At 43.5% G+C, this 25,383-nt stretch overlaps 1 protein-coding gene across 1 annotated transcript; it reads right to left on the reverse strand.

The window, feature by feature from the left end:
* Window positions 1–621: 621 nt before the first annotated feature.
* On the reverse strand, window positions 622–23,876 carry LOC115364148 (voltage-dependent calcium channel gamma-1 subunit). The gene is made up of 4 exons (XM_030058599.1): window positions 23,639–23,876; window positions 14,444–14,518; window positions 9,502–9,648; window positions 622–1,004 (listed from the first exon to the last, which is right to left on the reverse strand). Exons 1-4 carry the CDS (start codon window positions 23,874–23,876, stop codon window positions 772–774), a joined length of 693 nt encoding a protein of 230 aa, XP_029914459.1. The 3' UTR covers window positions 622–771.
* Between the last annotated feature and the right edge of the window lie 1,507 nt (window positions 23,877–25,383).

The raw sequence follows: 25,383 nt of genomic DNA on the forward strand, positions 1-25,383 counted from the left end.
CAAGTAACTGAAACTTATGTTGCTCAACGGAGCACAGTAGTGCTCACCGGTAAACAGGAATTATCATCTTATATAGATCTATATTATTAAGTGAGGTGGACTGGCTAAGTTCGCAAGCTTGTGAGCTTGTTGCCTGGGGAGCTGAGATGGGCTGTGGGCGGAGTCACCGACCTCATGACATCATCAATTAACAGAAGTACAATCCGCTCATTTACAGCGACAGTTTCAAAAAACGGGCTGTGTGCACCTCTCCATTTATCACAGGTTTAATGCATGGGACAGTATTTATGTGGCCCCAAGACCTTCCCTATCACACAAAAACAACGAAAATTGCATTTTTCATGCCATGGGGCTTTTAACTCAATTTTGCAGTAAAGTGTTTTTATATAAGACTCCATTTCTTTTATGGGAGAAAATAACATTGTTGTATTTTGCTCTAACTCTGTTAAGGTTACCACAAAATTTTAGGGTCCTTCCCACCATCCGACTAAGGAAGCGGACCTTCTTTGTGTTTAAACTCTGTATGAACAAACAGGGTGAGGACAAAATAGAAATAGAAAATAGAAATCTTCTACAAATGTGTCTCTATGACTGTCAGTGTCAGGACATCATTTCCCACGGTTACAGCCACTAAGTTTATTTTATTTTGACCTCGCCCTGTTATGACCAACATGTTCCTGAAATGAATCTAATCTCTACATTACAAAAAAAAACAAAAAACAAAACACAACACATAGTCGTTCTTAAGCTCCAGTCATCCCTGTGCAGCCATCACTCCATTTGCTCAGGCTCAGCGTCCATGCAGGTCTCCCATGGGTTCCGGGGCATCTGAGGCATGGAGAGCAGCAGGAGGGCGAGTCCAGTGAGGAAGAGGAGGACGAAGCCAGCGCAGGCACAAGCGAACGACCACCCGTAGTAGTACTCGATCCAGATTGTGTCCTCGCTCTCAATCATGCGCTTGACAGACTGACGCATCACCTCCAGCGAGATGAAGGCACAGAGACCTGGGATCAGGTGGGAAGAAGAAACAGGAGGTTGACTGATAATTGTGACCCATATCAATGGCTTTCAATAATAGGAAAATTAGTAAGGCTATATTGACACTTTCCACTGCAAATACACAATTATGACTCAATTGCCAACATTTGGAAAGAAACTGGATAACTTAAGTGTATTATAGTTGGGATGCTAAGACTTTAGTTGAAGTGATGCTTCTCTTAAGTATATTTTCACTTTTTAACATGCACATCCTCCCATGAGATCAATTCAGTAGACAATCACTAATAATGGGTAGATGCAGATGTTAATGCATGCATCAAATCCACGTTGAACAAACTTCACATTCAGGTCCACCATTTTTTTTTTCTGAGACATTCAAAATGGATTTTTGACGTTTGAGGGTCTATTTTTCAGAAATATAAATTTCCATCACCCACATTTCTCCATGCCCAGTCATATTAGACCTGGAACGGGCCAGCTTCAGACATTAGCAGAAATGGTAGGTTGTACACAGTGCAGGATTCTGTTCTTTAACTTTTTTCCCTCTCAGGCTGCTCTTACCTGCTTTTTGCTCTCTTATTCATATTCATTATTGCCATGGTGACTCATGGTTTTTTATCCTGTAAAAATGTCCTTTTCCCCCCCTATTCTTTTCTTTCTATTATGATGATTGTCAAACAGTATTGCTCATGTGGTATATCCAAAATATATGCTTATGGTCAGTGGAGTTTGATAGTAAAACTGATGTTAACATATTGCTTCAGTAATTTTTGAGCACTTTATTTTTTTGCTAATTTTTAATTTATTATTTCCATGTTATGGGTTACATGCAAATATTAATATTAATGCCATAATTGTTTGGAGATGACATGAGCAGATCGCAGGGAAACAGGGAGGGCGGAACCAAAGTTAGTTCACGTTGCGCCCAGGTGATTACAGGTGATGGACTCCGACGGTCCCTCCCTCAGAACATGTTGGCACGCAACACGAGTGGTTCATCTCTCTCTCTCTCTCCTGTGACATTTACCTGCATTTTTCAGGTGTGAGGAGGAAAGGACCACTCTTCATTTTGTTATTTGGGTCACTCAGTGTTAGAGACCGGTAACAAACTGTGGGGGCTCGTCCGGGATCTTTCCTCTTTCCAACCATGGGAGGATAGATCCAGTGATACCAGAACCATAAGACCGAGGTGCTGAGACGCTGCTACAGCCCAGGAGCCAGTCGGTGGGTGTCCAAAGAAAGGGAAGAAGGATCTTCACTTCGTCAGGGAGCCGCACTGCTGAGTCAAGGGGTCCGAGCACGCCAACAGCCGCGGAGTCGCCTCGCTTAATCCAGGAGTCAGCACTCATTTGTTTCCAGGGGACAAAGACACTTGCATCATGGGAACTCAACGCAAAGAACTGGTATGGAACATCAAGAAAGGTTTGTTCAAACTCTCAAGTACTGACATTTACCAGGTTGCCAAGGATATTGCAGCTAACAACAATGACAAGATCCAGCTGGACCAAAGTGATGAAGAGGGCTGTCTTGACTATGTGTTCTCATACATGCAGTCAGGGGCTTTGTTACAGTTAGAGGATGAAGGTATGAGTCTGTTACTTATGTTGAATGATTTGGTATCTAAGCTTGTCTGTGCAGATAGAGGTGTTTCAGTTGGTGTGCCAGTAGAAATGTTGATTGATGTCACACACACTACACCCAGTCCCACCTCACCTGCTGTTACTGGAAAACACATATCTCAACAACATCCTTACTCAGACACACATGCTCACACAACCACACAGTCAGTGGGAGAGCTGAGAAAAGTGTACGAAGAGTTGGGTGAACAACTAAAACGATGTGAAGCTGTCACCGGCTCACCAGCCACTGCCTTTACCTACCAAAGTGAGTCGACACCACACCAAATGCCACAGATGGCATCCGAGAGACTGCTTCCCCTGAGAGACTTTCCTTATTTCCAACGCCGAGAATTTAAAGTGCATGGGGGCCAGATTGGAGACCAGGGTTCTGAAATGGGTTATAACAGTATTGTTAAACAAATTGATGAGGGAGTCAGTGAGGGTTTTACAGAGGCAGAAATAGTCCGGGGTGTGTTGAGAGTAATTAAACCAGGCACTTTCAAGGATATGCTCTTGAACAAAGATGAGATAACCATTCCTGAACTCAAGGGCTTCCTCAGGTCACACCTAGGGGAGAAGGCAAACACAGAGCTGTTTCAGGAGTTAATGTGTGCAAAACAAACAGAACAGGAGGCACCACAGCAATTCATGTATCGCATGATTGGACTTAAACAAAAACTGCTTTTCCAGTCAAAACAGGCCAATGGAGACATATCATACGATCCAAAAACCATCCAAGAGGTTTTTCTCCACACCATTTACCAGGGCCTTGGAACAAAACACACTGAGCTCCGACAGAGAATGAGGCCGCTGATCTCAAACAGTCAAATAACTGATGAGGAAATTCTCAGTGAAGTAATGAAAATTGTAAATGAAGAAAATGAGCATCAGCGCCGACTCGGCCAAACCCCTCGCCAAAAGTCCACACATGTACACAGTACCAAGGTAGAAACAGGAAATGGACATAGCAATGACAAGCCAAGGGCCGCAGCAGCAGATGATAATTCTCAGGTCATACAACAATTGAGTGCTCAGGTTGAGAACCTAACAAAGATGATGGCCTCTTTAATGGAACAACAGGTGACAAATTCCCACAAGCCTAGTTTGTCAACGCCACTAGCCCAAACACAGTCTCACTACCAATCACGTTCTCCCTCTCAGCCAAACTTCCCAACAAGGGGAAGGACCACTCGCTGCCCGAAATGCACTGAACAAAACCTACAGGAGTGCAGCCACTGTTTTGTATGTGGAGAAACAGGACACCGGGCAGTGGGATGTCTGAGGCGAACCAGGTTTCAGGGAAACGGGATCCGGTCTCTGTCGGGGGACAGCCAGCGACCGGTGTTCAGCCCAAGTCCCAGCCAGCAGTAAGTCCCACCCCCCAACCAGCAAGACCTACCTCTCAGGTCTCAGACACCACCCCTAAACAGTCATCAATACAGCCCGAGCAAAATAAAAAGTCAAATGTACTTACCTGTCAAAATACCCCCAAAGAGAGAATACCCCTCATTGGTAAAAAGACTAGACTGAAATGTTTGCTTAATGGTAAGCCCATGGAAGTGTTACTGGACTCAGGCTCACAAGTGAGTATAATTGATAGAGAATGGCATAACACTCACATCCCCCATTATGCTGTGAGACCACTGGAAGAGCTACTTGACTTGCCCCTTGATTTCAAAGGTGTAACTGGCCACGCCATCCCCTATGATGGGTGGGTTGAACTCACTGTGAATTTGGCATGTAGTGATAACCCCAATCTTACCATACCCACTCCATTTTTAGTCAGTCAGACGCCAGTAACTGTGCCTTTAATAGGGTCTAATGTGCTTGAAGAGATCCTCAAAGGAGATGATGAGGAGGCAATCGCCCTAGTTGTCAGCCTTCTCCGCCGTGCACTTAAAGTCAAAGAGGAGCAATTGGTAGCCTTTGTCAATTTCCTCCAGGTCCCATCAAAGACAGATTGTGGGCCGGCCACAGTGAGAGTGGGAAAGGATAACATTTTGATTCCCGCTGGTAAAACAGTACATGTGCACTGCCGGATTCCTCCAAACTTTGATTCTTCTGACCCCCTTGTATTGTATGAACCCACAGAAGAGGGCACTGCCCTAGGACAGTTAAGTGTAGGAGAAGGCCTTTTGGAGATAAATAACAGCCAGTGGCCCCGTATTAAGGTGCCCATCTCTAACCACTCTAGACACGAGGTTATTCTACCAAAGAGAACTGCCCTAGGCACTATTCAGCATATTGATAAGATCCTAGAAACAGATGCAACAGAGTCACAACCAGCTGAGCTGACACAGTTAAAGGTAACGACAGTTGAGGCTAATGGCACTCTCCCCAGTGACTCCACCACTGAGCCCTGGCTACCACCAGTCGACCTCAGCCATCTAAACACTGATCAAAAGCAGATAGTGGAGGAAATGCTCCGCACAGAGTCGGGAGCTTTTGCCCGTGACAGTAATGACATTGGATGTATCCCGTCTTTGCAGATGGAGATAAAGGTCAAGGATGATACTCCAACACAAAAGTCCTATGCATCCATCCCCAAACCCCTTTACAAAGAGGTAAAAGAGTACATTCAGGAGCTGCTAGTAAAAGGCTGGATTGTCAAGTCCCGATCCCCATATGCCGCCCCTGTGATATGTGTGAGGAAAAAAGATGGTTCTTTGCGCCTTTGCATCGACTACAGACTTCTGAACAGTAAAACTGTGCCAGACAGACACCCCCTCCCCCGAATCCAGGATCTCACTGATTCTCTAGGAGGGTATAGTTGGTTCTCAATCCTTGATCAGGGCAAAGCGTACCACCAAGGCTTCATTGCCGAGGGATCCAGGTACCTGACGGCGTTCACCACTCCCTGGGGGCTCTACGAGTGGGTCCGTATCCCCTTCGGGTTATCAAATGCTCCAGCAGCCTTCCAAAGAAGCATGGAGGAAATGCTTGACACGCTGCGGGATGAATGTTGCATCCCCTACCTTGATGATGTACTTTGCTTTTCAAAATCTTTTGATGATCATGTCCAAGTGCTCCGCCGAGTCCTCCAAGCCCTGCAACACCACGGTGTAAAACTGAAACCGGAAAAGTGTGAATTGTTCCGTACAGAGGTCCGCTATGTTGGCCGGTTGGTCTCTGCAGAGGGAGTGAGAGTGGATCCCAAAGATCTGGAGGCAGTGCGAGCACTGAAAGAGAAAACACCCAAGACAGTCGGAGAGGTCAGACAGATGCTGGGATTTCTCAGCTATTACCGCACATTTGTACAGGACTTCTCTCGTATAGCCAAGCCTCTCTATGACCTGCTTCAGTCCCAACCCAGTACTCTGCAGCCCAAAACAACACGAGGGAAACTGAAATGCCCTCAGCTCTCCTCCCGAGCACCGGTGGAGTGGTGTGACAGGCATCAGCAGATACTTGAGCAGTTAATTGAAATGCTTTGTAACCCCCCTGTGCTTGCGTACCCAGACTTTAGTCTCCCCTTTACGCTTCATACAGATGCTTCTCAAAAGGGCCTAGGTGCTGTTCTTTATCAGGCTCAGGGTGGGAAACTTAGAGTAATTGGCTATGGGTCGCGTACACTAACCCCAGCTGAACAGAACTACCATCTTCACAGCGGGAAGTTAGAATTCCTGGCATTAAAGTGGGCAGTATGTGAGAAATTTAGGGATTATTTGTTTTATGCCCCTCATTTCACTGTCTTTACCGATAATAATCCACTGACATACATCCTCAGCTCAGCCAAACTTAATGCTGTGGGCCACCGCTGGGTGGGTCAATTAGCTGATTTCCACTTTGACATAAGATATCGCCCAGGAAAGGCCAACATCGACGCTGACACTTTATCGCGTCTACCCCTTGACATGGACACTTTCATGGAGAGATTCCCTGAGGAGCTGCCGGAGGAGGCAGTAAGTGCTGTGTGGGAAGGAACCCGAAGGGCGCAGCAGGGAGACGTAGCCTGGGTGGCCGCCCTTAACATAGTATCCCAAAGCCAGCCTCACACAGAGCCTTTGCAAACATTCAGTCATGATGAGATCGTAAAAGAACAAAGGATGGACCCTGTAATTGGGAAAGTTATGCAGTTGAAAGGAAATGGCACACAATTAACAGAGGATGACAAGAGGGGAGTGGACACAGCCACAAGGAGACTCTTAAGGGAGTGGAACCGCCTGCAAATAGAGGATGGCCTCCTCTACCGGAAAACAGTAGGGCGAAGACAGTTGGTTCTGCCAGCCACTTACAGACAGCTAGCACTCACTCACTTACATGACCACATGGGCCATGTCGGTGTAGAAAAAGTCTTGAGTCTAGCCAGAGAGAGATTCTATTGGCCCTTTATGAAAAGTGAGATTGAACAGTATATAACCAGAAAGTGCCCTTGCCTGAAACAGAAAAAGCCAGCAATACATGAAAGAGCACCCATGGGCAGTATTACATCCAACTCGCCCCTTGAACTTGTGTGTATTGACTTCCTCCATTTGGAAGCCTCTCGTGGTGGATGGGAGTACATTTTAGTAGTGGTTGATCACTTCACAAGGTTTGCACAAGCCTATCCCACCCGAAACAAAGAGGGCAAGACAGCTGCTGACCGGCTCTTTAATGATTTTATCCCCAGGTTCGGCTATCCCACCAAATTGCACCACGACCAAGGCAGGGAATTTGAAAATGAATTGTTCAGATCACTCAGACAGTTGGCAGGCGTTGGTCACTCAAGGACCTCCCCCTACCATCCTCAGTGTAACCCTGTGGAGCGACTGAATCGCACTCTTTTGCAAATGCTACGGACCCTAGGAGAAAAGGAAAAGGAAAACTGGAAGGACCACTTACCTCATGTGCTTCACGCCTATAATTGCACAAAACATGAATCCACAGGTTTCTCCCCGTATTACTTGATGTATGGCCGTCACCCACATCTCCCCATTGACCTTCTCTTTGGCCTCATATCTGACAAAGGAACTGAAACTCCAAGAGGCTATGCTGAAAAATGGGCAGGCAAGATGATGGAGGCATATCGAATAGCAAATGCAAACAGCCAACAGTCCAGTGCTAAAGGAAAAGCTCAATATGACAAGAGGAGCAGGGGTGTAACTTTAGAGCCTGGTGACAGAGTCTTAGTGCGTAATGTCAAAGAAAGAGGGGGGCCTGGTAAGCTCAGACCATACTGGGAGTCGACCATCTATGTTGTAAGAGAGCAGGTGGGAGATAACCCTGTCTATAGGGTAAGTCCAGAGGCAGGAGGCCGCCCCGTGCGCACTTTGCACCGAAACCTGTTGTTGCAAGTGAATGACTTACCAATAGAAACACCTCAGAGCCCAGTTACTAACGCACCCAAGTCACGCAAGAGAGTCAGGGAGTCCTCAGTAATCCCACAAGTTACAGAGCAGAGACTAAACTCAGATACCAGTGACTCTGAAGAGGAAGGTGTGCCTCATTACTGGCTGCGGATACCTGTGGGCAGGAAGGACAGAAACTTACCAGATCACAGCGTCGCCCACAACTTGCAAAACGGACCGGCACAGGGTGAGATCCGCCCAAAAGAGAGAAACAATGCTGGACTGGAACAGGAGATGGAAATTGTGGTGGATGAGGAACCAGGAATACACAGTGAGGATGAGTATGAAATTGGTCAGTATCAGCCTGACAGGGATCAGTCTCAGTCCAACAACGGTCAGGAAGCTCTCCAAATGGTTCACTCAGAGGAGGATCTCCCAAAATCTCATGTTGAACCCCAAATCCCACTAAGACAGTCAACCAGGGAAAGACGGCCTAATTATGTCTTCACATACCCATCCCTTGGCCAACCAGCCTATGAGCTACGCCCCACCGTGAATACAGTTGAAGTCCATCCTCTCCAGTATAATCAGTGGTTTTACCCCCATCTCTATCCTCATCCTTCCCAGCCGCCATCCTTTGTCCCATACCTGTACCCACTGATCCAGTGTTTCTGAGCAACAGGGAAGACTTTTACACATACCTCCGCATGGAGAAGAGACTGTTAACACAAATACACATACATATGGAAGCCGTTCTCATGTACATTTCATACCTATATTGAACACACATGGTTTATGTGAAATCTGAACGTCAGTGGGATTGAATTGTTGTTTTGTTTGTTGATTGTTTTGATCAGGTGTCAGGAGCCACTTCTGTTTCTTGGGGAGTGTGTGGTATATCCAAAATATATGCTTATGGTCAGTGGAGTTTGATAGTAAAACTGATGTTAACATATTGCTTCAGTAATTTTTGAGCACTTTATTTTTTTGCTAATTTTTAATTTATTATTTCCATGTTATGGGTTACATGCAAATATTAATATTAATGCCATAATTGTTTGGAGATGACATGAGCAGATCGCAGGGAAACAGGGAGGGCGGAACCAAAGTTAGTTCACGTTGCGCCCAGGTGATTACAGGTGATGGACTCCGACGGTCCCTCCCTCAGAACATGTTGGCACGCAACACGAGTGGTTCATCTCTCTCTCTCTCTCCTGTGACATTTACCTGCATTTTTCAGGTGTGAGGAGGAAAGGACCACTCTTCATTTTGTTATTTGGGTCACTCAGTGTTAGAGACCGGTAACACTCATGTGCCACCTTGTTGCTGTGTGCTGTGTGTTTGTGTGTGAGTGTTTCTTGTGTCATGTTCTTTCAAAAATAAAAATTGTCGATCACAACAAAATAAATATAAATTTGTATGTGCTTTAAACGTGGGAAAACATTGCAACAGATACTGTCTTTGACCCGTCAGACGCTTCTTGGAGCACTGCTCGTGGTCAAACTTTCCTGAGAGAATTTGGAAGGGTCGACTCAAGACTGAAGCAAGTGAGTGCAAATCAGATGCAGCAGCGTTTTGAGGCTGGGATGCCAGAACTTCCTGTAGAGTGTGCCCACCTGCAAATGCGTAGAACATGCCAGCAGGTTTGAGGAGATAGTCCCGTCCTTTGCCTTTACCGGTGCATGACCCCATTAAACACAAGGCACCTAGGATCATGAAGGCCAGACTGAAGATGGAGATGGCTGCGGCAGAGATGTTGTACTCTGGGGAAAAAAAGGGGATAAAGAGCATCAGGACTGAGCATCTATAACCTTTCACATCTACTTAATAATCATGAATGCATTCACTTAGAGCAGTGGTGCCCAACCAAGTCCTCAAGGGCCCCCTGTCCTGCAGGTTTATGTTTCAGCTCTGCTCTTTCACACCTGATCCAATTAAGGGTTTCATGCTGATGGTTGAAACAGAGACAGCTGTGCAAGAGTAGAGCTGAAACCAAAACCTGCAGGACAGGGGGCCCTTGAGGACTGGGCACCACTGACTTAGAGTATGACATGATGTTGTTCATAAATCAATGCCCATCACAATCTAAAGACATCAGACATTTTAAGTTACAGAATGGGAATCAGCTGTTTAAAATGCAGTTGGAATTTGTTTTGTTTGGCTTCATAAAAGGAAAAAAAAAGTCAAAGTCAAATCAAATTGTGGGGGAAAAAAATCAACAAAGCAGCAAATTCTTCTCTGTGTACATATGCTTAAATTTGGTTTAAAGGCCACTTTCTTTAAATTCTAACTGCGGTAACAGCAGCAGCTGTTATTGCACACAAGACACATCATGATGTCTACAATCAACAAGCTGGTGCTTCAACAGGCAATAATGTGTTATTGTGAGGCGACATGCTGTTACATCTCAGGCTGAATTATAGGAGGAGGAATTGTAGTAAAGCACATAAGTGGGCTGTTTGGCATTTTAAAGTCAGACTTTGGTTTTTGCTTATGAATTAAAACAGTGTGGAGGAAGTTGCTAACAGCTTGCTAGAAATGACTTAATTATGTCATTGTGCATGCAAATTAAAAATAATAAAAATGACCCCCCCCCCCAATTTGTCTTGGGCAACAACAAACAACACCAGTAGTTTCTATATGCAGTCAATGTCACACTTTAATTTTGTCTTTTACATTTTAGGCACATAATCAACAACAATTCACAAATCAACCTGTGTTGCAAATGTAACCATTTTCTAGCATGTTAATTACTATTATTAATTTTCAAGCATATTAATCTTAATTGCTGGTTGATCACCCTACATGCTCTTAACCAATCATCAGCCTTGTGAGGTTACTGCCTGCAGAATTACTTGCCATAAAGGGAGCCATATTTTAATTGACAAATGTACCATATGTGTGACCATAATCTGGTTCTTATGTTTACTGATACAGTGTCTGTGTGTAACAGGAGGAGCGACTGGCTTGTTATTCCAGGCAGCTTAGTCAGCCATCACAGCTCTCGTCAGCGCTGTGATGCAGGGTGGATAGGAAGCTAGGCCTTTGATCTGCCGCCTGTTTGCCTATGAACCATGCCCGCGGGAGAGACGCTCCTTTGGGGAAGAGAACCTTCATCTTCAACTGGCGGGGGAGGACGGGCTGCAACCTGAGCTCCCATGTGGAGCACAAATTGAGATATCGGATGCCTGTAGAGCATGTTGGTTTTTACAGACTCGGCCCAAACATCCAAAAGTTTCTCAGCACCAAAAACCAACTGTGTATACGCCGTTGCATGGTTTACTCCAATATTTATTATATCTTGTGTCGGGAAAACTTTTGGATAAACCCGCAAGTCCGAGCCGTGCTGCTAGGGTCATCCTGTCCTTATTCCCAGCTTCTTGCTATTCAAGATTTTCACTTCACACTTCATTTGCATTTCACTGGTGAACTCCCCATGGCGGATCAAGTCTGGCTGCATGCTAGCTGCTTGGGTGGACGAGTCTGTGTTGATGTACATTTACTGTGTTTATTCAACCCCTGGCTAGGCCCCATTATGGTGCTGCCAAATGGCTTGCTCAAGAGAGGATAACGCCACAGGGGACTTGGGTCAGTGTGACAATATTTTCCAGCAAAAGCTGCAATATACATCTCAAGGGATAGCCATAGGCTCTATGTCTATGACTGTGTGTTCATGCATGTGTGTGTGGGTGTGTGCATGTCGGGCGGTGGGGAGAGGGGGGTGTCTTGCATGCCTGCATTAACATCTCCGGGTCGATGATGAGTTTGAAGGAGGCTGTGTATGTAAGTTTGTGTGTGTGTGCATGTGTGTGTGTGTGTGTGTGTGTGTGTGTGTGTGTTAGCATGTCCATGTGCAAACCTATTCACATTTACACCCCAATAATCGAATCTGACAGAGCTCCGCATGTGCTCGGCGCCCTAATGCACATTACATGGGAGGGCTGTCATACAACATGCTCTACATGGGCCCAGCATGACCACAGCTGTTACAGGGTCACCGGATAGAAGATGGAAGGAACAAAAGATGGGGGTTGGAACACACACACACACACACACACACACACACACACACACACACACACACACAAACAACTATAAAATGTAGAATGTACATTCAGTACATATAATGATATTTATAGTTTACTCCCTGTAGTCTTGCACTGTCCCTAAGGCATCATCTGTGTGGTCCTGTTGCCTCTGTGTCTGTATGTGCTGTGAACACTGAAGTATGACCATCAGTTGGTGATCATTACCTGCTCACATAGCAAAAGTACTTGAAAAACATTGCACCAACATATTCTGGTCTCTGGTGATTTTTTTTTTTTTTTTTTGCTGTGAAGTTCAACTAGATCTTAATACTAAGATGGGAAAAATCTTTTTTAAATTGCCTTGCTCCTCTGAATCAGCATTTTGTCTTTATTGTAAGGCATTTTCTTTTTTTAATTAGAGGTGGAATTAAAAATGCTCTGGCATCGCAGGAATCACACAGATCATCCCAAGAATTAAATTATGGCGAGAAAATAACAAATCTCCTGACACACACACACAGCAGAGCTTCGTGTGTTGAAGCCTGGAATGAAAAGCTCAAAGTAAATTTGATCGTAATTGTGATTCCGTTTTCCCATTGTCCGGTTATTGTCAATCAAATGGTATTGGGATTTCCCTGACTATTAAATACATATATAGTGATTCCCAAAGCCTTGGCTTACTCTGATTCTCTTTCAGATTTGTCCTTCTTTTGCATTGTAAATGTGTGCATAACTTTAACCAAATGTTGCCAAAATGTAAGTAAAAGGAGTAATACATTTTTAAAAAATCTAACTGAACTAATTTGCTATGACTGCCATGGAAGTGTGTTGTCAGAAACACAGATAAATTTGTCATGCAGCTTAAAGGTCTGTACGTCAAGACAACCCGCACGAACATATGTTACACAAAGCGGGCTCACACTGCATGCAGCTGAATCCATCTGCGGTGCAACTCCATGCATGAGCACAAAGGTAATGGACTGTCTGATCTGGAATTAATTTCCAGTTAGAGGCTACAGTTTCGCTGCAGTCTGTGCTTTCACATTATTACAACATGCATGCTGTATATGATTTGTCCATCTCAGGTATTTCAGAAACCAGTCGATGCAATGACCTCTGACCTAATGAAATCTTAAATCCTATTCACTGATTGGATGGATGTTTAAGCATGTTATGCAGAGACCTTTTGAAGGCAAATGTACACCTTTGTTTATACGCAAAAAATGAAGAAACTCTTTATTTATCATGTTTGCATTCAGAAAGGCATGAACCTTTTTTTCTTGTTTCCATTTTGGATTGGAGTTTGTTAAGGTCCAAGGCTAATTTGTCCGATAATATTTTTTCCCCATGTCTGCTTATTCGATCGTGACAGTAGAGACAGACAGGAAAGGAAGAGGAGAGGCGGGAGATGACGTGCAGCAGATGACTCAACTCAGATTCGAACCTGGGCCTGTGGTAAGGACACAGCCTTCATATGTGGTACTCGCTCTATCAAGTGAGCCACCAGGGCACCCAAAGGACTCAATCTGGTCTTGACTTGAACATGATTGGACAAGGTCTTGGACTTTATTTGAACTCTAATGCAGGTTTCTTGACTAGAGCCCAGGTCAATGCATGGGAGAGATGAAGGAAGGGAGAAGAAGGGAGACTTTAGACTTAGACAAGGTCTCTTATGACCTTGAGTGGTAAAACTCATTTGCCTTACAAAGGGCTTATAAAAAATACAAAATAGATATGTAAATTTGGAGAAACCATATTTTTGTTTAATTTTTTTTTTCTCACAGATGGCCAAAAATATGTGGCTTGAAAGTACATGATTATGTGCCCTGCAAATAACTTTGGCAACTGTGTGCTCCTGAATCTATAGCAAAGAAAGAGGATACCAGTGAACTTGGCCAACCAACCAGTGTCTACCTTTGCAGATACATGTTTTCAAGCAGAGATGGATAGATTATATGTTATAGCCACCCCAAGTATTTTCCAGCTGAGAAATAAGCAAAATGAGTCTTACAAACAGTAGAGGCAAACTGCTGCAGCATCAGTAAAAAAAAAAAAATCTTTGACCACCAAAACTTTGACCAATGCTGGAGTACATCTGTAGACTTGTATCCTGGTGAAATAACGCACTGAGCTGAAGGTATTCTTTTTGGATCTTAATTGATCTGTCCTTGCAAATGAACTAATGAACAAACGAATTCACAGCTCTCTTTGAGTGCTAGTGAAGGTGCTGTGCACAATTATGCAAGGACTTTGTGTTGCTGTGGGGATAACGGAATGCATTTATCTTTTTTTTTTTTAAGCTATAAACAACAGGCTGAGACCTTTTAGGAAGGCAACAAATTTGATCTGTTTGATGTTCCACACAGCACAGACCACTTGTTATCAATGCCAAGTTCAAGGAAGCTCCTCATACTCCAAGAAACATATTTGCAAAACGAATCCAGATCTCTTTTCATTTATGACAGGAACTGATAGCAGTAACAGACACAGAAGGCAGAGACAGAGAGAAGAATCACAAATGGAAACCTACCTTTTTGTGTTTTGTATTCAAATATCTCAGCTTCCTCCCCTGGAGTGAAGTGCTTGAAGTATGTGCAGTTCTCATCTGTGAAAAGAAAAAAAAAAAAAAAACAGGATTTTGTTGAAATTTTAAAGACCTCTGCACTGGAGGCACTATTCATTGTAACGACACTGATCATATTGTAGAACGTTACATGGCAGCTCAAAACCATTAGTTTTAGCATAATACACAGCTGACATACAATGCATAACATTTCACACCCTCATAACATTATTCAACTAGATTTGATATTATTGTATCAATTTAGAGCAACACTGCAAAAAAGGTCTCCATCTTCACAAGATATTAAGTCTCATATTCAGTGTTAAAATCTTGTTTTTCCTAATGTGAGTGAAAGGAATCTGCCAGTGGAATGAAATAATCACACTGGTTTCCAGGAATTTTTCTGGGAAAAAAATCATAAATATGTAGAAACAAGGCACAAAAAGGCAGAACATCAAGAATTAACACCAAGAAAGTGATACTTGATTCAAGAAAATTCTAATAAATTGATTAGCATCGGGGAAAAAAAGAGATTATATCATCCCATCTCTCTATCTGTCTCATAAATAATACCTTGAGAGGGAGAATTTTGCAGTTAAATCTGTGGCAAAGGCTTTAATATGATTTTTTTTGGAATGAGCACAATGTCATAAAATGCAAATATGTTCTCTGTGCTCCATGCAGTTTGTCCACGTGGAGTTGAATCGAGGTCAATTGGACTGTTTTTAGATTCTTGAAGACATTTCGCCTCTCATCCAAGATGCTTGTTTAGTTCCAACAGACTGGTGGGAAGCCTCAGGTGTTTGATCTGTGTGAAAGTAGCCGGCTTTCTACCATCGTGCCACCGGGAACCAGAGCTACTGTATCTTCGAGCCAGATGGTGCTAATGGCCAGCGGCTTCAATTTGCAAGAACAAAAATCATTTGTGTTTCCACAGTCGCACCAATAGCCCCACAGTCCTGCCCTATAACCCGTCCATCGCATGTTGCATCAGGGTAAATGCACACAAGTGAGAAGTAGGAAGCACGTGGTTAAAACCTGCACACCCAGCACTAACTAAACTACTGCAGAATGGATTTTTTTTTCCCTTGGACGCCACTTTGTGTATAGTGTGCTAGAACGGCCTTGTACCGCAACGTTTTCTCAGTGGCAAAAGGGAAGTACTGTACTCTGTACTCATCAGCTGCTCCCATCTCCCCACCCAAAGCCTTGGTTAGCCCGTCCGACCCATGGGTATTCAATGGGCCATCAGCACCTGGAAACTGGCCTTGACATCCCCACTGAGGCACAATCAAAGACCGGAAGTGACAATGGAAATGCAACTGGCTGTGACACACACTAACACGCCAGCGTTTGGCATGACAATGGAAAGCCGGCTACTGTTCAGGTCGTCGATACCACTGGATCGTTGGTGCTCCTCCCTGTTGTGACGACCGTCCTTTGTGTCGGCGGAGTCACCTGACTCCCGGCGTGAACGATGGTTGTTTGGGTCGCGAGAGGTCAAGGGTGAATAGTTCAACGTCCTGGGAAGGGATGACAGGACGGCGCTGTAGGTTGGAGATAGATGGTGTGTGAGACCTCCTCCTCTGTTGAGCGATGGTTTCTCTGTCTTGACATAGATGGCATCCTTCACTCCTCTCTCTCTCTCCATCTGTCCTCCCTATCCAACATATGAACATTGTGGTCCTTGAAGGAGTGTCTCATTTCTTTTCAGAGCGTTGATCTGCGGAGTTGATCTTCCAATGCTGATCCATGTTTAATGGTTGATTGATTTCACCGATATACAGGCCCATGCGTTCCTCATTGCATTGGATGGCATGGTCTTTTGGGTGGACCAGTTTCTGTTTTAACATGTTGCTGGGTTTGAAAAATACCAGGATACCCAAACTGGACCGACTGAAAACAGCTACAAGATCCAGGAAGAAACACCAACAGTGCAGTTGATGAAGAAAAGAAGAATATACGCAACAACATCCCATACGTGTCTGGAGTATCTGAGAAACTCTGGAGGATTTGCAGCAAGCATCCTGGTATTTTTTAGAAGTGATGTGAAATGTCTTCAAGAATCTAAAGACATTTGATCCTGAAATGAGTTGATGGAGGTGTATGGGTATATATGTTTGCTTTCAATTCTGACAAATTGGGTTCAATGACCAACTCATACAAGTTGTTTTCGTTTCTACCTAAACTTTTTCTTGCTTAACCACGACCCACAAGTTGACCACAATTGTTTCACTCGCTAAAGTGTAACTACACGCTAACCTGACAAATTTACGAAAATGGTGCATCCCTTTCATTTTGGCACGTCATCCTTTTGTTGCAGAGGAACATAATCTTCATTATATCCTTATTTGTGTCCACAACACAATCTGTGTTTCAGAAAACGTTTGAAAATGTTTATTTCATCAAATAATATAGCACTATATCCTGTCATCTCTTTTTTTTTTCCTTTGCCCAGCCTTTGAAATGTCTCACACCTCTGTTCTATATTTGCCCCACATACTTTAGTACTGCTGGATGTGCTCCTCCTGCTGTGATGCAGTGATCATAAATTCCAGTGGACAGTCTGATATGCTTTCATCAAACATTTCACACCGTCTTAGATCTATCTCATATTTTGGCCCGTTTTCCATGGCGATCTCACAGGTTAACATCGCATTTATTCTATTTTAAAGCAAGGCAATTTCACCACAAAAATGCTTATGTGAAACCAGGCTCTGGTATGTTTGTGTGGCAGTGTGCAGAAACGGTAATGGAAGGCATCCTATTCATTTTGTCTCAGACAGACAACGTGCTAAACCTTGGGGATTTGCAGGTGGGCACAGCTAAAGCTAACCCATTTTATATGATTACAGGGACTGGGTAGTTTGGGCGGGGTAAGCACTCTTTGATGTTGTGCCCGATGTCAAAACAACCACTTGAATCCAATTTGGGAACAGGCTTGGTGTCTTGTCAAATGCTGAGTGTTGACTTGCAGCATATCACATGCTTGCTGCTGGGTTTGAAAATATGTTCGTCGTTGGGCTGGTAGTGCACATGTAGAAGCAAGGCTTCACAGAAAAGATCTGAGGCTGCGGTTCATGGAGCCTCAGATCACAACTTTAAAGAGTTTAATGTGTTTCTGTGAGCAGCGGATGAAAAAAAGTAATATGATACTGGTGCGTGTGATCATATTTGCAGTGTGAAGACTCCCACAGCATGTGACATGAGACCAGTGTGTCACTTTATCACATGGAAAGTCGAATGCATTTGTCAGTGTTCTCAGTTATGTCATGAGGTCCCACTCACATGCGGGCCCCTAATCCCTGCTTCCACATACACGCTCACCATGGGACATCAATGAAACGCTTTAATGTGGAATTGTGCTGCCAAATACCTCATGTTATCACTTCAGGGCTATAGCAAGATGGCCTGTGCTGGGATCAGAGATAATTCTCCTGCAGTATTTCCCCTGGAAGTGCTGACAATAAGTTAAAAGAGATGTCATGTGATTGGTATATATAGCAGTTTGATATGCAGTTTGATATAGCAGTTTGATATGCAAAAAAAAAAAAAAAGATATCTCTATCCATACACTCACTTTCTAATTCCTTTTGTGCAGAGGCACATGCATAAAAGCTCTTGCACACATAAAATATTGTTAATAAAAACCTCTTTTGAGATTAAGAGCTTAAATGGTGGAATGTCAATTTATGTGGCTCCACAGACAGAGGACAACTTTTTATGAATGAAGACAGTGACAGGAAATCAAGGAAAAAAGAAAAACAGAGGTGGTTACTGAGCCACTTCTTTTTTTTTTTTTTTTTTCAGAGTGTGATGGTGTGATGGAGGCTTGCCAACTACTTGTACTTCTGAGTCAAGCCCTGCTTTCAAAAGAGAGCCTGAAAGATATCTTTGAACTTCAGTAGCAAGCAATTTCCCATAACTGTGAATCTTACGAATGCAAATCCATCGCTCAGCCAGCTTTAACCCTTTTGTAGAACGCCACCAAACTTATCTCACAGCAACAAGCTTACTCGACATTGGTACAACTCCAGGACAAATCAGAGCACAGACAATAGGTGTTTACTTTGGGTTTTTCGCTCCAGGCTGGCAATTCTTAAACTACGGGCTCTGATTCAAAATGGGTTTCAGTCCTGTTTCTGTAGGGTCCTCACATGACAAGAGGGCTCCTAAACCCCAGCATGAAACATTTCAAAACATTTCTGTTTCGGGTCCTTGCTTGGGAAATGTGTTAAAACCGTGGATAGGCCAAGTGGCTCTTCACTGACTATAAATGGCGAAAGGGTTTTGTTCTGCATGTTTAAGTGGAGCCACTCAGCATTTATTAGGCCTTGGTCTTGGTGTTTTGAGCTCATTAGTGGTTACTCGTATTACAGGCGTAAGTTATATCGAGTAGCTTCACCTCCACATCTCATGGGCTCTGTATTGCCTAATTACACCTTTCAGTGTCCATCTTTTAATGAAGAGTATCCTCCACCAGATTTATGAGGACACGCTCTTTAGTGTATGTGCATTCATGTGTAGAAGTGTGCTGACACATAAGGCAAGGCACATTTATTTATATAGCACATCATCATACAAATCAATGTGGGTCAAAGTGCTTTCCCCCAAAAGAATAACATACATGATTAAAATACATATGGCTAAAAGCAGAATACGTGTGCGAGGAAGGATGGTGAGAGGAAGGATGGTTAAAAGGTTGGTGAAAAAAAGTCTTTGCCTTGCTCTTAAAGGTCACGACCACCACTTCACACTTGGTCCCACCACAGCTTGGTCCTCTCTCTGCTGAGACGTGGTGACACGCTTTGTAAAGCCTCTCTTTCTCCTAATTGGACAATCTTTCATCTTTCCCAAAATCAGGCGAGGACATGAGATTAGCAGGGACCCGACACATTGTCATGGCATAACAGCATCTTTCACAGCTTAGACATCAACTGCCATTTCATTTCATCAGCTGTGGGAGCTAAGTTTATTCTAGACCTTCACAGCACTGTCGCCTTTATATGGCCACACCTGTTGTGTGTGTGAGTGTGAGACTGGATTTCTCACATACTTGAGGCCAAGACTGCCAACGTATGTGAATACAGCTGATTTAAACTGATATGGCGCCAACACAAGTGTGTTCACAACTAACATTACACTGAAGTGTGAATATGTGTCCTGACAAATCCAAATAAGGCAAGGCGTAGTTTTGCTTGGGTCATGCTCTATGAAGGCATATGCAAACCGGTGTCAATGTAAACATCACAGGCACTTCCCCAGCTATGCAGTGCCAATCCCAGGTTTGTTATATCCTCTGAGTGCCTATAAGGACCAAATGACAGCACTGTTACTTTCTTTTCTGACCATGCACTTAATCCTCACAGAGTATAAAATGATTTGAGTGGCTGTGGGCTGCCCAGAGGTGTAAGGTTAAAGGCCAGTCCCGTGGGAACATTTTAGCGGGACAACAGGCAAAAGCGCTATGCCCGGCTCTTCCAGAAGGCCCTGTCACTCAGAGGAACGCCGGTCTTGTGTGCCCAGTTGATCCGCACCCAAGACAGCTGGGTATTTACACAGCCTATATTTGTAACTCCACAGCAGTTGCCTGCAGACATGCCTGCACGCTATTATTAAAAAAAAAAAAAAAAAAAAAAAAAAAAGTCTCTGAATCTGGGACAGACCACTTACAGTAATTGTCCGTCTTTGTTCAAACAACTGGCTATAGTGGATTAACTGTGTAACAGTTTTTGATGTTGCCTTTGGAAATTAAAAACAGGGTGCAAATCCCAAATGAGTATGGAGAAAGAAAAGATCTTAAATGGCTTATTTATGGTACAGAATGCTTGATAACCCAACATGAAAGGAAAGAATAGTAGAAAAAGACAGCTCGGAGTGCAGCACCTGTTATTCTGTCACATTTAGGCATGGGTGGGATTCTTTAAATAACATTAGAAATGGAACAAGTTGAGTATGCATTTTACCGAGATTTATGAGGTTCATTGTCACCGGGGGTCTACAACATCATCATGTGCTGTTTAAGTCTCATCATCTGGGTTTTGTCACCATCAGGCTCAAACACTGAGCCATCCCATTTTTTCCACATGAGTGAGTCACAGTAAAGAGGATCTCCTCACAGTCCTAGTCCTAGTCCTGTGTAGCATCAGAGGTTGACGCCTCGGTGAAGACATATGATAAACATCGATGTTCCTCTCCAAATACAGCCATTAAGCCGGGAGAAACCCCCGGCAACTAACAGAACAGCAACCAGAGTTACTCCAGAAGCTTATATCAAAAGCCTTTACATCTCATACAAAGGCTGCCAGCCAGCTCACATGATGCTGATGCAGACATGTAAGCAACAAGTGTGTGCACAAAAGGATACTACTAAAAACAAAGCTACTACAGTGACTACTACTACTACTACCACCACTGATGATAATAATAATAATAATATGTAAATACAGTCATTCCACTTTTGAATATGACCATGAGGGTGGATATGTTTATTGATTACTATAATCAATACTTTAATTAATCTTGAATCCCATGGATGCCATCAGTGGGCTCATCATTACAAATGCATGCATGTCTATGTCTTTGTCCAATCCGCAGATTTGTATATTAAATTCTAGTGGAAAGATTTCCAAAGGTACAGCAGGTACAAAATATGTTTGTTACATTGCCATACATTATGGGGGATTTTTTTTTCTACCTTTGAAGCTACTTAAGGGGAACAAAAAGGGAGAATTAGATTCTAAGAGGTTAAATATGTTTTTTTTTTTATGTAAGGAGTCAGGGTCAGCTCTCGGTTACAATAAAAAAAAAACTGGAGATAAACACCATAAATACCGACATTATGAGTATTAGCCACTTATGACCATAACCCTCTGAAATGCCTGCATGCAGTGGTGGGTCAGGCTGATATTGTATATTCAGCACATGCCTGTCATGCCTATGAAAATGACCCCCCTTAAAGCATGGCTGGGATGGCCTGCAGATAATGTCTGGGATTCTCAGAAGTCTGAAGATCACCACAGGATAGGACACATTTTAAGAGCTGAGGAAGTTCCAGTCTGATTTGCACGAGCAAATTAAAACAAGATTCCTCAGATGACCATCGGCTTTAAACTAATCTATGTAATCCAAAATGAGCTAGATGTCCCTGCATGCTATGCATCCTCCTACAGACCTATGTTTTGAACTCCATGAAGACTTCTGCCATAAAACAGAGACTCATTCCTAGTCAGCAGCTGCTTAGCATTGGTATTGTTTACATTCATTTTGTTGTGCTTTCAGTGGAGCCACAGTAAGAGCAACTGCTGTATCATATGGAGTTTATTTAGGGATTCACAGCAACGTGAGCACTTGCTAGGGCCAACACTCAGGGGAAATTGTGGTTTTATGGGATTCAGTTGCTCAGATCACGATGTCTACTTTAAAATGGACAGAATGAGCATGGCCCACAGGAAATTTGTTGTGGCCAGCTTTGTGTCTGTAGACCTGCTGAGCTGTGGTTTTAACTGCCCAGCTAACAGACTGTCATGGTATCCTCTCACATAACTTGCTGAATAACAGCTGAATCAGGCTCAAGGCAGATGTGTAGATGAGTCACCAAACCTCGAGCCTGAGTCGAGTCACAAGTCCACAGGGTACAAGTCAAGTCAAAATCCGAGTTGAGTCCAAGTCGAGTCCCCATTACCTGTATCTGAGTCCAAGTCACCAAGTTTGAGTCGGAGTGTTTGCATTACCCGTGCCTGAGCACAAGTCACTTGTTCATGTCTGACTTTTGCGCTGGGTTTGGAGCTGCTCTTTTCGCTGTTAGCTGGCTGCGTACTTTGCCTGCTTACAGACGTTTCATCTCTTAATGACAGATTTTTAAGCATTTAGAGAGTCAATCATTCAGGTCATGCAGTCAATTTTGTGATAATGTTTTCTCATGTTAATGTTTTTCAGATGAGAACACAGCTAGCATTCATTTACTTTTCACACACACTTACACTTGTAATGCAGCATATAGTATAAAACCCTGAGAGGCATGAATGTTGTTTTTGCTACCTCATTTAGGAAGTAAAGTAAGTTTATACACATCTGTATAACAAAGAAGAAGAAAAAAGAAAAGTAAAGAAAGTTTGCATCCTCAATTACAGCTTCTACACTACAGCAGAGTCCAAAGGCAGTTAATGCCGAGTCCAAGTCCGAGTCATCATTGCTCAAGTCCATGTCAAGTCACGAGTCAGTGAAAAAATGGTCAGAGACTAACTCGAGTCTAAATCCTGGACTTGAGTACTGCAAGCCTGGCTCAAGGGTAGATTGGCAAACCATGGGACACGGGACCCTCCATGGCCTAAGTTCAGAGGTTTTATTAAAAATGTATGATTTTCTTCTATGGTAAAATCAAACTCAAGTGGTATCGGCACTAGAAACATTTTTTTCAGAATTACTCATTCAAGTACAGTCGTGCTGGGTTCGCTCAGTCAGCAGCAACCTTTGTATCTTCACCAAACCGTCATTAACGCATACCAGTGGACATCCAGCCAACACACTGTATTAGCGCCTACATAGATCATGAAACAGGACCTTTCTTACTACTCATGGGGAAGTTTATGCACTGCAAAAATTTCCATCTTGACAGTTTTTCATAGAGAATGGCAGAGAAAATCTTCAAGTGAAGTGAGTAGAATTCTCTTATTACCAATGCAAAGACTTCTCTTGAATCAAGGGTCATTTTCTTGACACGAATGAGATGTGTTATATTTACATATTTATACTTGTTCCCAGAAAAATTATTCAAACAAATGAAACTGCACTGGACACATGTGGGATTATTACCACTGGCAGATTTTTTCTCACTTGTTTTAAGGAAAACAGAACTTTAAGACTGAAAATGAGATGACATTACTTTTTTTTTTTTTTTTTGCAGTGATATCATCTGCAGTCCAGTGATCCTAAATCAGTACTTCTATTCTTAGACGCACAACACCTCACCAGTCATGTCGTGGGCTGCTTTAAAGCACCTCACACTCACACACAAAAAAAGGTACAGCACCCTAGCATAGCTTTTGGTCAAAAACATAAAGGCCAACAGACAGCCTTTTCTTGGTTTCTTTACTGCAGCCTTAGGTTACCTTTAGTCCACTGACCTCCAATGAGCAGAGTTAATCTCAGAGTTGCTCTTACCTCCAGGCAGACTGATGGGTCCACAGCCATGCCCCTCCACGTAGTTCTCCGAGCTTATGTAGATATACTTCTTGCACAGCCTCCACAGGCCAAAGTGGGCTGCCTCGCATGTCTCGTTGAGTTTGTCCACCTTAGGGCTCAGCACAGCCCAGTGGTCAGTTACCACCGCCGTGAACATGCAAGCCATACCCACCAGGAGCACGAAGATGGCAATCTTTATCTTTGTGCGTTTATGCATGGTGCCAGCTCACTGAGCACAGATTGTTCCTCTTTCCGATGAAAACAATCAAAAATAAAAATGGGCGACTTGCAGTGTTGGATTTATCGGGACACACTGGCTTCTGTCCTGGGGAGGCTTCTTCCCTCAGTGACTGCAGCAAGCTTCCCAAAAAGTCTCTCCTCTCTTCTTCTCTCCCCACCTAGTCTCCTCTCTTCCCCTGTCGCAAAATGTGTGCCTCTGGTTCGAAGGGAAAGGGGCCAGACTGCTATGTCCTACTTTCAACTTGCCTTCTCCCTACTCACTGTGCATTGCTCTACAACTGTGGGCCACAAGTTTAGACTTACAGCTGTTGAGGTAGATCAGGAAAGTTGATGACCAAACCAACTGCCTGCCATGGTGGGCGATGGGTGTGGGGGGGCTGGTGCAAGGGGTGATGGTAGGTGTGTGGGGGGATGGAGGAGGGGCAGTCTGGTGCTATAAATGTGACCAGTGAGTCAAGTTGTCAGGCTGTTTATTTATCAGGTTACAGTGCCAGTGGGTGGGGATGTGTAAAGTGCCATAATAAGTTGACTCACATAAACGGTCCCATCCATATTTTCCTGACAAGCATTTGCATGCAAGGCTGCAAAATGATCCCTCCAGCATTGTAAGAATATAATTCCTCACTTCTTGCTTCCATCCATCTACGGTAGCCGTGTTTTCCCCCTCTGCCTCTCCACAACACTGTCTTCTGATGCCTTGGTGTGTATTCGCCTCTGTAAACTATTTATAAGGAGAAAGTGGATGTGTTTATAAAGAGCGGCAGGCAGGTTCCAGCTTCAAGACAGCTCTTGACTTTTCCCAGTGGAATAATATTGCTTTTAGTAAGGCCTGTCAGGCTACTCTCACTTGACACTCAGCATGTGACTGTGTGTGTCTCTTGTAAGCGTCATGCGCACACACACACACTGTGCAAATACTGGAACAATTTTCATAACGCTGAGATGCAACAGTCATGTGTCATCTCAGTTGTCTTGAGGCTTAAAATCCTCATTTCCTCTATAAACGTCTTATGAGACTGAAGTGACATTTGTAGGTGAAATTAATAAGGGATCATAGTTTTCATCTGGACTCAGCCTCATTTCTTCCTACACCAGCTGTTCCTCATCTCTAATCAGCTATATATACACCATTCATTTTACCCAATAGTCGTGCCAGAGTTGCTTCAATTTATTAGTGGTTTAACATGCCCTTATTATTGTTTCTCTCAGCACGCACTCTCAGAGGAATCGCTGCCGCCATCGTAAGTGTCGTTCCATTCGTTTGAAAGCTCAACTAAACTTCCCGAAAGCAACCGTTCAACAGCTGAGGCAGTAGGTCAGAAGTGAACAAGTCTGTTGCTTTATGTAATTACCTCACCTTACAGTTAAAGAACTTTAATAATAAAGATCCAAAATGCAGACATTTCAAAAGCAAAACCGACAAATATCAAGGTATGCCAATCCTCCAGAAAACACAATCACCTCATTGAAATAAGTCTTCAGGT

This window comes from Myripristis murdjan, chromosome 1 (genome assembly GCF_902150065.1).
Source record: "Myripristis murdjan chromosome 1, fMyrMur1.1, whole genome shotgun sequence".
NCBI classification, from domain to species: domain Eukaryota; kingdom Metazoa; phylum Chordata; class Actinopteri; order Holocentriformes; family Holocentridae; genus Myripristis; species Myripristis murdjan.